General features: G+C 45.3%; 1 protein-coding gene across 11 annotated transcripts in view; it reads left to right on the forward strand.

The window, feature by feature from the left end:
* LOC120906754 (signal transducer and transcription activator) overlaps positions 1-16456 on the forward strand; it is a 44351-nt gene extending 27895 nt beyond the window's left edge. For 6 of the 11 annotated variants that reach the window (XM_040318670.1, XM_040318667.1, XM_040318668.1 and 3 more), the window contains 4 exons: positions 902-1025; positions 1106-1595; positions 1674-2013; positions 6592-16456. In XM_040318670.1, the coding sequence (XP_040174604.1) occupies positions 902-1025; positions 1106-1595; positions 1674-2013; positions 6592-7363 (1726 nt within the window). In that variant the 3' untranslated portion in view covers positions 7364-16456. The other 5 variants (XM_040318673.1, XM_040318676.1, XM_040318675.1 and 2 more) reach the window with 5 other exon arrangements.
* Positions 16457-16944: the final 488 nt, after the last annotated feature.

Raw genomic sequence — 16944 nt, forward strand, 5'->3', positions numbered from 1 at the left:
CTGATATTCAATGAAAGTGCGTCATGACATGCCAAACACGATATGCGAGTGCTTGAGTCCAAAGCGATTCTCTGATTCACAAGGTGAGCTTAATGCCGGCGCAGGCATAATCATGATTTTTTCTGGTTGTGAACAGTGCTACCGAATGAATGCTATCATTTCAGTCACCAACACTCATGACTGAAATGAAGCTCAAATCAGATCACGTACACAACTGAGATGATCAGAGGTAAGACTCAAACAGTTGGTTGATCAATCACAATGTTGATGACAATTTGTTTAGCATCCACTCACTTGGTTATGCTTGGGACGCCAAGTATATTCCAAGAATGTCGTGATGTTCACCGACAGAAAATGTCACGACCAAGATGGTTGCACAAAATGTAACCAAGCGTGTGATGGTCGCACCAACTGTTCGAGTATCACCTCTGATCATCACAGTAGAGCTCGTGACGATGACATAATTTTTTTTCATCCGGACTTGTCATTACTATGTCAGTGACATTTTGCAGAAGTGATCACCGTAAAAAAAAGTCATGTCATAGTGACTGAAAAAGTGTTGGTCGCCAAAATGTCACGAAGCATTTATTGGTTACACCAATCGTGTTGAGTATCACCTCTGATTATCACAATTGAGTACGTGATGCTGACATGGATTTGGTTTCAGTCAGATTTTTGCATGACATTGACAATGACATTTTACAGCACTGGATTTTACTCATTAAGCGAGGTATTTGTTGAGCATTTAGATTCGCTCATTTTATGAAAAACTCGTAATAAGAGGTACTCGTTATGAAGAGTTCCACTGCATTGCCAAATTACAAAATAAAGCTTCCAGTTTCGCACAGGCTTATGTAAACGGAGTACATTTTTAACGCCATTTTTTCCATCTCTTCACCAGAAACATGCAGTTGAAGAAGATCAAGCGCGCAGAGAAGAAGGGCACCGAGTGTGTGATGGATGAAAAGTTTGCGCTCCTGTTTCAGTCCAGCTTTGCCGTTGGCCATGGCGATCTCGTCTTTTCGGTCTGTATATAGCACGCCCGTTAACGGAGCAAGCCATCGCTTACCCATTAACCTTCCCTCTTCCCCCCCACGATTTCCAGGTATGGACCATCTCCCTGCCCGTGGTCGTGATCGTGCACGGCAACCAGGAGCCACAGTCGTGGGCCACCATCACCTGGGACAATGCGTTCGCGGACATCAACCGGATTCCGTTCCAGGTGCCGGACAAGGTGATCTGGAACCAGCTGGCCGAGGCGCTCAACATGAAGTTCCGCGCGTCGACCGGACGGTCGCTCACGGCCGAGAATATGCACTTCCTGTGCGAGAAGGCGTTCAAAACGAACCTGCCGTTCCCGGTGCCGAACGATCTGACCATCATGTGGTCGCAGTTCTGCAAGGAGCCGATCCCGGACCGCTCGTTCACCTTCTGGGACTGGTTCTACGCGGCGATGAAGGTGACGCGCGAGCATCTGCGCGGCCCGTGGATGGACGGCAGCATTATCGGCTTCATACACAAGTCCAAGGCCGAGGACTATCTGCTCAAGTGCCCGCGCGGTACCTTTCTGTTGCGCTTCTCCGACAGCGAGCTCGGTAAGTGGGCGTGCGGCGCACCGCGGCTTTTGGAATCGAATCTGCAACCTTTTGTTTGCTGTTCTACACCCATTTCAGGTGGCATTACCATCGCCTGGGTGAACGAGGGCAACGATGGGCAGCCCCAGATACTGCACATTCAGCCGTTCACGGCCAAAGACTTCTCCACCCGGTCGCTGTCCGACCGCATCCGCGACTTTGACGATCTCTTCTACCTGTACCCGAACAAGCCGAAGCACGAAGCGTTCGACCGGTACACGACGCCGGCCGGGCCGCCGCGCAACAAAAACTACATCGCGTCCGAGGTGCGGGCGGTACTGATGCCCGGCCCGACCAACAACCAGATGAACAGCTTCCCGAACACCCCGTCCTACAACATCCAGTCGCCGGATGCGTCCCGCGATACGCCCTCGACCGGGTAAGTACTGCTCCGGGGCAGGAGGCGCAGATGGAGGGAGCGAAAAGCATATTTCGCCTTTTCCTCCACGGGCACGTCATTTTCGAACTTCATTTTCATCTTTTTTACCTTGATTCGCTTTCTGCATGCGTAGATTCACCTGCGAAAGAGAAGAAAAGGGAGAGAAAAAGAGAGAGAAAGGACAGGAAAGCATGAGGAAATCGAATGGATGCTACATAATGCATGTTTGTGTGAGCGAGAGAGAAAAAGATGGTTCGCGGGTGTTAGCTAGCTGATGTTTAGTTTAGTTTGCAAAACTGTATTTTTTATGTTGCCATTAGAAAAAAATCCCCATTCTCCCCATTTTCTCCTCTTTCGCAATGATTTCCCTATTCCCTTATGATTTATCAGTTTTATCGTTTCATCTTTCATTTCAGCATGAGAGCATATCATTGGTATTATTACTAAGTTTCTGTGCTTGCTCAACCCCTCCCCCCTCCATTGCTGTTCTCCCTACCGCTCATTACACTGTAGATAGATTGTAGATAGACATATTCTGCCTGGCATGATGCATGTTCCTGTAGCACACGCTTTTAAAACGATTTCTTTGTATTATTTTATTATTCAATTGTCTTTTGACTCGTCGTTTTGACGAAACTCCTGGAGCAGACTGGTTTTTATTGTTTGCTAGTATCAATGTTCTGAATATCAGTTTTCTCATACATTGATGCAGCACCGTTAACAAACATTATTTCTAAGCTTTCTCAACTGCTGCATTATCACTGCATCTGATGCTTATGAAAACATTTTTTATGCTAAATGTTGTTTTATAATGTATGCCATTCAAACAAGCAAAAACAACATTTTTTTTTTATATTTTATCCAAATTTTAAACATTTTTTTATATAACTTTCTTCTCAGTTTGTAACTACTTCCATTTTAACACTGTTTCTAGACGACAGCTTTTTGCGAAAGTTTATATAAAAATTGTAAAACAATGAAATAAAAAAATGTACATAATGTTTTCTCATGCTACTGTGGCAAAAAGCCGTCATCTAGTAATAGTGTGATTGAATATTCACAATCATCGTCGCCAAAATTTGGTCATATCGAACCAATCGCGTCTATTAGTAAAACGTGTGACATTATTGTTTTAGTTTCATACGTGGAGAATTTAAGAGACTATTTTTAATTCTTCAAAACAACTTTTTTTTTTAAATAAATATGCTTGAAATTCTTGTCTTGGCTCTACTTAGTTCAAAATTATTTATAAAAAAATATTTTTGTTTATTTCTTCATGAAGAGAAGAAAAATAGTAAAACATTAATCTTATATACAGGGTTTTCCAGGAGTTCTCATAGCTGTGGGACACTTTATTGATTCTTTCTTATGCGAAGTGAACTTCATATGATGGAAATTGGACTCTACGGCACCCTTTTTGGGCCAAATGCAATAGGAATTTCCAAGAAACCTGTCCAAAAAGGGTGCCATAGACTTCAATTACCATCATATGAAGTTCACTTCCCATAAGAAAGAGTTGAGGAAGTGTCCCACAACTATGAGAACCCCTGGAAAACCCTGTAATGTTACGCGGCAGTTTGGTGTGATCATTCTCATACATTATTATGCGAGATTTGTGTAGGCCTTTTTGTAGGTTGTTGTACATGTATTAGTATTGTTTGGTGTTATATTAACACGTACCCTCCATGTTGTGTGTGTTTGTGTCTATGTTTGTGTCTGTGTGCGTTGCGTAATATAATTTGGCCCGCACCGATCAAGGCACCGCTAACAAAAACCAAACCATTTCTTTCGTGTTGCTTTCCATTTACAGCTATCAGAACAGTACGATTATGCACCTTTAGTCATTAAACTTATACTAAGCGCTCCTCAATTAACACTAACGCAAACAACTAATACTAATACTACTACTACTACTACTGCACCGGGATGCGCGCACGGACCGTAAGAAACAGTGTGTGAAACGGTGGGTGGCTGGCCGGCCGGAGGCGCTCCAGCGCGCGACGCCCCTTCCCAGCCGGCAAGAAAGCAACAGAAAGTGGGGCTGAAAAGTATCTATATGCACGATCGTTGTCTGCCGTCTTGCGCACACCTCATCCACCCATGCACGTTCAACCCCTTCGCCACCAAGTGTGTGCTGCGTCCGGTTTGTGTTGTGACGCGGGTAGGGACATGAGATGTGTTGCGCAGGGCGCGTTGCAGGACGATGTTTAAAAACGATTTTCAATTAAATTGTGATGTATTGCCAAAAGCGCAGGAGAAAGTAGAAGTCAACCATAGTTCAGCTGAGGAAGAAGAAGTAGAAGAAGAAAATAACAAAAATTAATTGACCGCTTTTGCGCTGGTAGGTTCCTATGATTCTCTATCCTTCACCATGAGAGGGGAAATTAGTGTGTATTTAACAGCGCAAATCACAGAAAATTATGTAACAAAAGAAACGATAAAAAACGTACTAAAGGGAAATGCATAAATGATTCCTGTCGTCTGTGTGCGACATTCGGGCCATCACCAACCAAATGGATAGGTGATTTGCAAAGAAAAAACACTTAAAACCCAATATTGATGCGATTTCAATGGTTCCCAGTTATGTGTATTAAACAATGTCCTGTTGCAAACAACACTGTGTGGTGTGGATGTGTAGATTGGATCCAATCCGGAACGAACCAAAGAAGGGGAAAGAGTATCGAAGTGCTCAAGTGAAATGGAGTAGAAGAATAGCACACATGATAGCCTAAATACAAACCGGTTTCAAGAACAGTTGATACTTGTCGATAAAGAAAACAAACATACAAAACAGTGCAACGCATCTGATTTCTTAAGAGCTTGATATAAATGAAACAATTATTATTATTATATGTATACTTATATCTGAACACAGAAGAGTGGGTGTGTGACTGTGTGTTTAGCCCCAGAAGCCTAATGAATCGGGTTACCTACACATGGACCCCCATCAAATTATATGCATGAGTTGTTATACAACCCACGGAGAAGGACACAAGCAGCACACTGTCTGTAAAACTTAGCTAATGGTAGAACAGAAACAAATACTTCTATATATATATATATGTCTTATATAAGTAGTAAATGGGACACCTCGGGAAGCTTTGCAAGTGTAGGAAACAAAAGAAGAAGAACAAAAAGAAAAAACAACGAGCGGTTGTGAGGAGAGCGTGCCTCTTGATATGATAAGCATTTATATTGGTCGTGTTTTACAAAACCTCTAGAACTGCGGCGCAAGCCAGCACCGCTTTGTGTAGTTGTAGTTGTGCAGCGACAAAATCTCTTAGACCGGTTCGATAGGAACGCCGCAACAATTAGTAACTTGTGTGTGTGTGTGTATGTGTGCGTTAAGAGCAACGTGCAAAATGCAGGACAAAAAAAACATGCCATGTGTGTTACTGTGCGTGGTTCTGGGCTTTTCAGTTCTGTGCTTAGGTGCTCCCCGCAAAACACAAGCAGACAATCGCTTTTTCATGACTACCAGACCTGTTGTACTCTCTCAGTTCATTTTAAAGAAGCGTGTATGACGTCACATACGCTCCAAAAAGGTTCGACACCTCTGGCTCTGGCTCTATTCGAACCACAAGCTGTGGAAAGTACATTAAGAGGGAAAGGTTCATGAGTGCTGTGTGGTGTCTCGCTTTTCACGCGTTGTCCCCATGTCCTCCTGGTGGGGGGAGGGTGCATGATCACATACACATTCATGTACACAAAAAAACCCTTTGGTGAAAAGGCGCCGGGTACAAGATGTTAATTGTGTGTGTTTATGTCCCTTGCCTTGTTTCTTACTGTTTACCTGCAAACACTCATCTTGCTCTCGCTCGGATTTCACCGTGACTGGAAAACACCCGGAAGAGTGGGGAGAAGAAAGTAACGGCTCCGCTTGTCTGTGTGTGTGTGTGGTGCTTTGCTTCGTGTGTGTGTGTGTGTGGTGTGGTGTCGCGGTTTTTTTTGTGTGTTTTACGTCCAATCCATACCACCATTTTCAAACGCGGCGGCTCTGCTCTCTGGCACACCCTTTGCGCTATATCTCACACTGTCTATCTTTCTCACTATCTCTCTCTATCTCGTCATACATCCACACACACACACAACCACCCACTACAATTGGGAGGACAGTCAGTGCAAAAAAAGAGAAATACAATTAAAATGTTCCATTCCTTCACGTGTTTTGTGCCATCTCTCTCATACCTTCATTAAACCTATTTGAGCGCCAAAATCATCTCTCTTCCTTAAAAAAGGCATACCGCTTCTTGGCGCGTTTTTGTTCAATATAAGTGTGTGTTTGTGTGTGGGTCCTGTGTATCATGTGATCATAGCAGGGGGGGGGGGATAACCAATCGCGCACGAAAGTTCCATTAATTTTCTCGTTTCTCGTTCCTTTCCTCATATTTCTCACTCGCAACGACGCGCAACGGTGTGTCTCATTCACCACCCAATGCAAACAAACACACTGTGTGTGTGTGTCTGTCGGGCGTGCAATTTGCCCCCACCCACACACCTCCACACACTGCGCACCCGCACCAAAAACACCCACCATTTACCACCACCCTTGTGGCGCGAACTGCCTTGTGAGCGCAGATACTCGGTGAGTGGACGAGCGAGCAACGCCTCGGCGTCCTGCGGCCTGCAGCACCGGTACGTGTCGAGCTTCGAGCCGTACGTGCAGTCGGACGGCTTCGCGCAGTCCGTGCTGGCGGCCGGGACCGGGACGACACTGTCCGGTTTGGTGCGGCCCCCGCCCGCCCTGAGCGTGCTGTCGACGAGCAGCAACTGTAGCAGCAGCACCACCACCACCGCCGGTGGCGGCCACTACCAGCAGCACCAAGGGCTGATGGAGCAGCAGCAGCACCACCACCATCTTCACAATCATATTACGAACCAACACCACAGTCCAGCAACGGGCAGTCAGAACCATGCGCAGCTGCCACAGCAGCAGTTTGACGACGCGACGATGTCGCTCAGTGACGATGGCACTACCGAGCTACGGTCGCTACCGTCCATGCCGGGCGCCTTCTCCTTTACCGGCCGACCCTTCGCAGACAGCGGGAACGGCAGCGAGCGACCGAATCTGCCAGTAGAGCACCAGCCGAACGGACCGAACGTCCAGCTGCCTCAACTGTCCGCCGGTCATACAAACAGTACGGTGGCGGCAGCGGTGCCGGCGGCCATCACCACCTCCATCAGCAGCAGTAGTAGCCGAAGAGTGGACAGTGGCGGTGACGGTATCTCCTGTGCATCCTCCCGCACGACCTCGCTCTCGTCCGCCTCGACCGCGATGGAGCAGCAGCTGTCCGGTTTGGAGGATATCAGCAGCTGGCTCGATTTGAACAACAACACCAGCTGGTCATGAGCGGGAACGAATCGGGGGGGAATGTATGGTGGGTCGGTATTCGTAGGGGGTGGATGAGATCGTAAGGAGGCTGTGTGTGGTACGGGCGGGACGAAAGAATGATAGCCGCGTCCTCTGTGCGCTTTGTGATTTGCAAGTTTGCCCCTTAATTCTTTCTCTCCCTCTGTCCCTCTTTCGGTCACACGCACACGTTTACCCTCTCCCCAACCCCCCCCCCCCATTCGTTCGCCTACCTCCTTCTCTGTATCTCGGTATTTCTCTCTATCGAACCGTTTCGGCTGCGGAGTGCGGGAAGAAGCTCCCGCGAGTGCGAGAGAGAAAGCGAGGTGTGTTAGGTTAGGTCCCCGGACTTAGGAAGCCTCGTCCTTTGCTTTTGGTCGCTTGGAAGGCGCGGACACCCTGTTGCACGTTAACCCTGCTTACTCGAGTTAAGTTTGTTTCGAAATAAATTCCACGTCGGTTTTGCCCCCGAGCGCCACCGGTTTCTTTTGTTTTGCCCCCCCCCCCCCCCCACCGTGCCGAACATAGCCTAATGGGTGACGTCATGATGAGCGTGCGCTGGGATTTGTGGAGAGCACACTGCGGGATGGAACGAGGAGCGGAAGAACTGAAGCAACGCACACATACACACAGACACAGGGAGGGGACAGTGCCGTTGCTGTAGATTGATTGTCCGATTGATTGGTTAGGGCGACAACCTTCGCCGGAGCTCTGGAGGAGCTCGCAAAGCCCCTCTGGAGCAGTTTTCAGAAGAATTGGCGGATGCAATTTCCTTATTGTTGTATCGTTGATGTGTTTCACCTACGTGTTGTAAACCCCGCCCTTGCAACGCCCATCGGGTTCACAAATGTTACTAACGTAGTCTAATGAATAATGGGTCGCCGGAGGAAAACTGTGTGCCGGAGGTGTCAGTGATAGAACTAGGTCCCCTCAGCCGACTGCGCTTGTACATGGAAACCCCGAGAACTTCGGCAAAGATATAGAGATGATCGGTACCAGTATATGTGTATTGAGCATAAGCCACACATCGCAAAGTAGTAAGCGGCAGCAGCTCTGTGCCTGTCGTCCCAACTGTCAATGCTCTTTCGAGGTACGCTCCAGGTGTTTTTTTTAGCAAACAAGCAAGATACAAAGACATAGCCTAACCATCACTTGCTCCACTCCTTGCCCCCGGGGGGAACTACTCTGTGTTAGCGTTATAGGGAAACTCGTGCTGTAACGCGTTACAGCGTTACAGCGTTAGCAGAAGATAGTGCTAGTATTGCGTTGCTGTTGATGGATGTTGTTGTTGTTGTTGTTCTTTTTTCTCGCTCTCTTCGTTACTCTTAGTCTATAGGCAAACCGATTTTATGATAGTCCCACCGCCCCACCCGCCCGCCCCACGTGTGCGGGCGTAGGCGCGGACGCTCAGAAGAGTATTCTAGTCATACACACAATCCACACTGACATATGCACAAAGCAAACATTTCAACCGAACAAGGGGGGGGAAACGTTTGTCCAACGCTGGTTTTGAAGGGAAATAACAAACAAACAAATGTTATCATGTAAGATACCACTACTACTACTACGTACTACTACCATTAGCTAGTCGGTAATGCACCACCTACAGGTTCACACATACTACTACTCTCTGTAAATTGTAACTGCAAGGGGGGGGGGGGCGAGTCTGTGCAACCGCTCTTCCCAAGGGACTTGGTAGCACATAACAACACACACTCACACACAAAAACACTGTATGTTTTAAATGTATCAAAGGTCTGTTGCGCCTATACTGTCGGTTGGGCTGTAAAACAAGACAGGTAGCAACACAAAATGGGAAGATAAAACAAAATAGAAGAAGGGGAAGAAGAAGGCGTCCATACCTTACTCTAAACCATACGCCTTACCCCACCCCATCACAACACACCCCCGACGGCGTCTCCCCAAACTGTGTTAGCCGTATATAATATGTGTTCCGCATCCGGCGGGAATTAGAGGAGGCATATGATAGGAAGAAGATGATGATGATGAAGAAGAAGAAAAAAAAGAACAAAAACCTAATTGTGATGTTTATATCAAACACAGATGTGAGAGCTTTCGTCCTTCAACGTACCTTATTGTGGCAGAAGTTTGCACATGACTGTTATTCGAATTTAACCATAAGTGTCCCATCACACGTGCGCGCCAGTACACGCCACTACACTGCACTCTGACAAAGCAGAAGCAACAAAAAAAAACCCCATTCATCATAAACACACACACACACAAATACGGTATGAAGTGTACCTTTTAAAACAAAACAAAACTATAGTAAATGATTCATGTGTTGGTTAGTTTGTGCGCACACGTTTGAACAGAAATGTTCAAAAAAACCTGCAAGCAAAGCGAGCACACTAGGTGCAATAGTTTTAAGAGACAGAGAGAAAGAGAGAGAGATAGTGTAGAGCTAATATGGATCCTGGATCCTTGATTTCGTGTTTTTGAGGTATCAATTAAGCGGCCCTCGAGTAGATAATGCAAATATACACAAACACAAGAATGTGTGGGGAGAGAATTTTAAAGTAGCCGATAACACACACACGCACAAAACGAACGTTTTAGTAGTAGCACACGCTAGCTTCCTTTGCTGCCGGTGAACGTATGTGAACGTCGGTGTAGTGTAACCATGGCGGGGAGAGAAGTATTTGTCTATCGTTGTAGAATGTAAACAAAAAAAAAAATAACACACGCTCATACACGTACAACTTTTCTCACTAACACAGCCGCTCGTACTAACACACACACACCTACACAATCAACGCGTAAGCACAGTTTGTAAGTATTCAGTTGCTACCTTTCCCTTTAGTTTAGGCTCTGATGCGCCAGGAGCGGGTTCGTCTCCTGCGTTGTTGGGGCGCCGTCAATCCCCGTTACGTTTTCATGTCCTTGTTTTGATCTAGTCTCTCTACTTCTACCCTTTGCTCGGGTCACTTACATTACCATCTTCTTTCGTTTCTGCACGCTCTTGCTCTCTTTAACACCCATCCCATCCACACGCACCCACCACTACATTGCCTGATGGAGATATTATGTTTTAATGTGATTTTTGTTGTATCTTTACTCCTTTTTTCTCTCTTATGTGTGTCTTTTATGACAAAACAACAACCAAAACTCGCACCGACCGATTTGTGGCCGTTCTCCCCAATCTCCCCCCAAACCAACACACTTCAACACTCGAACAACACGACAACTACAAACACAACACGACAATATGGTGTGCGGATTCGTTGTATGACACACATGCCAACCAAAATGGGGTTATAAACCACGTAAACCCCACACCCCTGCAGCTACGGTCAGACAAACTACGGTCAGGTGCCCGATTTCGAGCTCGAGAACATTGGCATGTTTTCATCGCAGTACCACTAAAGCCAGCGCTGGCTAACCGACGCACAGCGCCGCCATCGGGTGTCTTGGGCCAACTCGTAGCACCAGTTGAGATATAGTAAACGCGCCACACGTACCCCACCCCCCCACGGGTGTGTGTTGATGCTCGAGACCGCTAGACCACTCTGGACCCTGAATCTCTGGACCATCCGGCTACTACTTCGGCTAAAGCAAGTTTGACGACACGGTGGACACGGGAATGTAGGTGTCTCTGGGTGGGGGTGCACAGCGGGATGCAAAGAAAAGGAGTGTAGTAAAGCCCCCGGTGTGTAGGCGACGAACCCGCGCGGTACATGCTATGGCAACACACGGCGAAGCTTGATTGTACATTTAAGCCAACACACCTGTAGCTTAAGGAGCAGCGTGTTACGATTTACACTATATGTAGTAGTGCTATGTCTGTTAGGATAGAAGGGGTGGGAATCTTTGGTCCATAAAACAAACACACGCACACACACACACACACACAGCTTGCAGCCAAACACACACACGCCAGCTCTATGCTTTCCGGCTTCATCTCGGTAAGCACCGTGGAACGATGGATGCGCGCGCGTACGTTAATCGTGTCTCGCCTGTTCTGCTCGAAACCGACGATACGAACTTCTTACATCGAATCAGCCTTTTTATGTGCGTTCTTGCTACCCAAGGAGTGGTGCAATGTTTAAAGTAATCCCGTGCAAGCAGCTCCCAGTCGTGCAGGCGCATTTCAAAACCTTTCTTGTCAGGAGCAGTCACAGCCCCACAGTCAGTATTAGCTTTGTGCAATGTTTTTCCTGCTAAAATTGATTTGTTCCGTTTTACTGTGCGTCTTCTTTTAATATTCAGTGCGTCCATTGCCATAGCTGTTTTGAATTTTTGTAACATTTCTTTCTTTTTAAAACCAAAAGTAATTGCTAAACGTAATCTTGTTTTGTGTGTGCCCACGAAACACATTTCACTGTGAAAAAATACGACAAGCTTCGATAAAAAAGTGACAGCGTTTCTATCGAAATTTCCTCAATCCAACATTCACATGTGCCTCGAGCACAAAAAAAGGGTTTTTTTTTACTCTAAATCTCTGCAAACAGCTGAAATTGAAAACTCAAAAAGCTTATTATACTGTGCCATACAAAATGCTTTCGGATGCCTTTTTTTGTTTGGGTTTGAGACAATCCATCCAATCCTGTTCTACAACATGTCGAGCTCTTCTCAGCTCCAGCACGGTGGCCGGGCAGAGAGAGAGAGAGAGGAACACGATCGACAGACGTTTGCGGAATCTTTTCCAAAGCGGTGACACTTCCGGCGAGACGAAGGCTACGAATTTTAATGCTAAACAATGTACGTCTCTTGTATTTTGCGCGTGTTTGTGTATGTATGTGTGTGCGTGCTTGTGCGCAATTATACGTATAGTATAGTATAGAGTGTAGCTAAGGAGAGAGTTCAAGGGAGTCAACAATGTCTAGCCGTTACGAAACGAACTTCCCGTTTATAATACTAGTAATACCACTGCTAAGGTTATGCGCTCCTGCTACGTACTAGATGATGTTTACGCGTATGTTTATTATGTATTTGTGGGTGTCCGTGTATGTTTCATGTGTTCCCCGATGCAACCTTGCGCATATACAGTACGCCTAATGCTATGCAATTATAAAGTGCAAAACAATGTGGGGGCGGGAGGGCAGTTCCAGACGTCAGAGCCCTGCGACATACTGGGTGTGTGTACATAAATGCTTCAACGAGAAACAAGAAAAGTTAAATACAATAAAACCTAGCAAACATGAAAAAAACAGGTTAAACGAAATCAAGCCAATATTAAGATGCATTCAGTATATGATTGTCCTGCACGGAGGTGTGCTGCAAGTAGATTAAAGTTAAAAAAAAAAACACTATTCAACACACTAACAACACAGGAATCGTAGGAATGTACAGTAGAGGAGGGATCGGGCGTTTGTGCAAGGTCGAGCGACCCGCTTCAATAATCGACTGAAGGAGATGCTCACAGAAATGATCGGTTTCATCCAAATTTTAAACAAAAAAACAAACAAACAAACACAAAACTAGAGCCAACGAAATGTAGAACGTCAACCGTTATTGATAGATGAAGCAAAGGGAGGGTAGGGAAAAAACGTATGTGGCAAACTTGGGGATAGGATGATTGTGCTTTGATTCTTATTTACACTTGTCTATTTACCTTCCGGCGCGCCCCGTATTCGGAATATCGGTACCGCCGGATACACCCGAAACCAACACACATACACATACATACAGGGGGAAGCTTACAGGGTTTTCCCCAGGGGTTCTCATAGCTGTGGGACTCTTTATGAACTCTTTCTTACGTGAAATGAACTTAAAGCAATAGCAATTGGAATTGGAGCACCCTTGTTGGACAAATCCAATAGGAATTTCCAAGGCGTCTGTCCAAAAAGCGGGCCATAGAGATCAATTTCCAGCTTACGAAGCTCGCTTCCAATAGGAAAGTGTCAAAGAAGTGTCCCACTCCTATGAGAACCCCTGGAAAACCCTGTAATGAGAAAAGCTAAACAGATTTGAAATTTATATTAAAAAATAAAATTATTCGAAACAGGCTATAGGTAGAGAAGGCAAGAGCGAAAAAAGGAATGGAATTGAGTACACATGTTTCCGTTCATACAAACTAACCTTGTTGTCAAAACTAGAATACTATGATGTGTGTGTGTGGGTGTAAGTAGGTGGAGTGAAGCAAAGGCATTTAAAAACCCGAATCCGAACAAACCCCTAGCATGCGCTGCAATGGGGAGAGGGGGATGAACGAACGCCTGGCATGCAACTGCAATGGTCCAATCGAAATGTGCAAATTATATACCGACATAGTCCATCCGGCGCCGTTGTGCGTTTAACGTCACTGTGCACGGAAGTGCTAGGGCATAGTTAGTAGTTGCTACTTTACTGCGTAGTGTTTTTTTCGCGGCGCTCGGGCCAACAGGGGGGGAAAGGCAAATTATCGTTCTTTAAGTAGAGACGGTGAGAGAAAAGGAGGAGTAATAGTAATACAAAAAGATATACACACACACACGCATACGCAGAGAAAAAACAACGAATATTAAGATAGAAAGAGAGAAAATAGAAATAGTAATAGCAAAGAAGTAGCATAAGAATGATAAGAAGAAAAACACACACACACACACACACAAACCATACATACACATAGCGTTAACGATTTGGAGAGATTCCCCTGCTGCGTGTATTTGTGTGTGTGTGCCCGTTCATGCAGCAGCATGTTTCGGGTTGCTTTATACATGTGTGAGTGTGTGTACCTCTAGCCCCCCGCTTCCCCGTGCGGAGGTCCTTTGTGCAATGGTGTTTCCCCCCTACTGGTTAAGTGAACAATCTTCTGAAGATGCACATGCACACGTACATGCATACACACGCAAACGCAATGGTGTTTAATGGCTCGCGGCAAACAAAAAAGGCACGGAAGGGGGGGGGGTGGAAGAGATATCGTGTACTGATCTCTCCGTTTAGCGAGCTAAACACTGTTAGATGTAGTTATGGCAGGCAACAACAACAACAAAAAGAAAAAATAAACAGCTAAGAATTCTATAAAAAAGAAAGGGATGGAGCAAAAGTAAAATTTTCCATAGCCCTCTCTCTCTCTCTTTCTTTCTTACAAAAATTATAACAAAATGGCGTGTGTGCGTGTGGGTGCATATGAAATGCAAAAAATGAAAAAATGCGTTGTATCGTCCAAAGAATTGACAGGCTATCGGAAGAGCGAGCGAGAGAGAAAGCGAGAGAGAAAGAGTGTAAGCAACGAACCCCCAAACAGCTGTTTCACGGCTTAAAAAAACGCTAGACTATACTACCCCTTAAGAATGGACGATGATAAATCCTAGTCCCCCCCCCCCCCTCCTCTCACAGATTACGCAGACGCCACAAAGGCAAAACAAAACAAAAAACGGCCCTACAAAACAAGCACAACGCAAACCTTGAACGCGAGCCTACAAGTAAGCATGCCAGATATATGAGAAATGCCATAACGTTCGCTGCTAACCCAGTAAACCACACGCATACGCATGCATTGATTTATATAGCACATTCAAACACTTTAATAGAAACGAAATAAGTTTATTATGCGCGCACTAGTCAATGCCGCCAGAGGAATAGAAGAGGACCATGAGACAGCACGCCCCGGCCATGCCAGCAGCCGTTCGATGGGGTTTGTTTGTAGTTTGCAGCAACGAATACAGAACTACTTCAGTTAGTGTGTGGTTAGTAGGGGTTAGTCAGTAAACAAACGAAGCAAAACACAAATGTACGGAAACAATTTATGCGAACGAGCTTTTTTGCTATTTATACACACACACACACGTACACACCGGTATGATGTTGTGTGGGGCGGCGGGGGACCCTTTTGCGGGGCTTGTTCAGATTGCCTACTGCTTAGTTAGTGTTTCCTTTTATATTGCCTATTACGAAGCCACTGTTAAGGTGCATTATTCAACGTTAGATTGAGCAGAGTTTTATAGCAAATGTTGTTGCTGTTTTAGTTAGGGTTTTTTGCACGAAAGCACGAACGGTTTTTGGTTTCAAACTAAAAGCTAAAGGGGGCTTTATGGTTAGTAAAACGGGCGGGGCTGCGTGTACGGGCAGGAATTACAGGGTGTTTTGCATATGTGTTAGGTAAAATGTTATACTTCATAACCGGTACGATCAACTGCGCTTCATCAATGTGAGGAGAGGAAGAGGAGGGCGCTCAAACAAACAAGATTGTCATAGCACAAATAATGTAATCTTCACAACGCTTAGCCCCTTCTTCGCGCACCAACCAGAAGATACACACTGCTCTGCATTGCAGGAGAGACAGACAGGATGAACTGGCGGAGCGAGCAAGACAAACAACATTGGTGGCTCCACATCGTTGATCTCTGTCCTAAGCAAACTACAAAAAACGACAATAGAAGGCTAAGTGTGGACCGGTTTGGCATGCAATTGTCACTAGTTACTTCAGATCGGTTTCTTTGGCAGTACTAAGAGATAGCAAAAAAAAAAAAAACAAAAGATGTATTTCATTTTCTATATTTTCCTAGTTCGGAGCAAAATGCTTTTAAAATTTTAAAACTAAGCAACTACCCTACCATACCGATCCCCGCGATATCACCATCTCGCCTGGTCTAAAGTGTGCACGTGCACACTCAATGGGGAAGGGAGGCAGGTGGAATGTTGAGAATTGATTCTAAGCAGCAAAAAGATTAACCTAATACAGTCTGTTCCCGAGGCATCCGCGTTCCTCCTTTGATTAAATTTAGTGCTTTTATATACTTTATTATTTTAACACGATTCGTGCGGAAAGCAAGAGGTTTTGTGACTTTAAAGCAGCTTGATTTTTTTTAGCAAAAATGTATTATGTAATTGTATACTGATTTTTGTGACACATGATCTGTCAAAATTTATAAAGCCACGTAACTCGGGAATAGACTGTACTAAACAATGAATGGGTATACGATGCAACAGCGATTTAGAACGATGTGAGGGAGGAAAATGCAGCAAAACGTATGATCGTGTATATGTGTGTGTGGGTGTGCGTGTGTGTGTGTGTGTGTGCGCGTGTGTGTGTGTGTGCGCGTGTGTGTGTGTGGTCTCTCGTGTACTTTGGAATTGTTGCTACAAAACAAACAAACAAAACCAACAATTGTGTATCTGTTTAAAAAATAAATTCTGTGTAAAAAGGTATAATCCGCCGTCCTCTCGGCGTTGGCGTGTTCTGACCGTGGGTTGCATGCAAAATATTGAGAAAACCCTGCTTGAGGCAGCGTCTGGAAGATCAAATGGTGAACTGGTTTGTAGTAGTTTTGTATGTGTCTGTGTGTGTGTGTGTAGCTGTTGTGTAGTTTTAGATGTGTTTGCCTCAGACACTCTCTGTCGTTCGATGCTGTAGCGGGCATCTAGAAAAATCAAAATTCAACAAACTAATGGTTTTTTTTCCCTCCAACGCCACGATTCGTTACACCCAGTGTTAATGTCTTGCCCAACAATTTGCTCGGTTCAGTTGTACGCAACGCCAACCCGTTGCCCAAGCAGAAAGTCATCCCCTTGTTCAGCAACATTGAAGACAAATATATATTATTTGAGGATATCTCTTAACTGTGGACGCAATCTCGGTAAGCTGTGGACGATACCCCCAAGGTTGGAGTTCGATGGGTTCTAATATGCATTTTTTT

Source organism: Anopheles arabiensis, chromosome X (genome assembly GCF_016920715.1).
Source record: "Anopheles arabiensis isolate DONGOLA chromosome X, AaraD3, whole genome shotgun sequence".
Classification (NCBI taxonomy): domain Eukaryota; kingdom Metazoa; phylum Arthropoda; class Insecta; order Diptera; family Culicidae; genus Anopheles; species Anopheles arabiensis.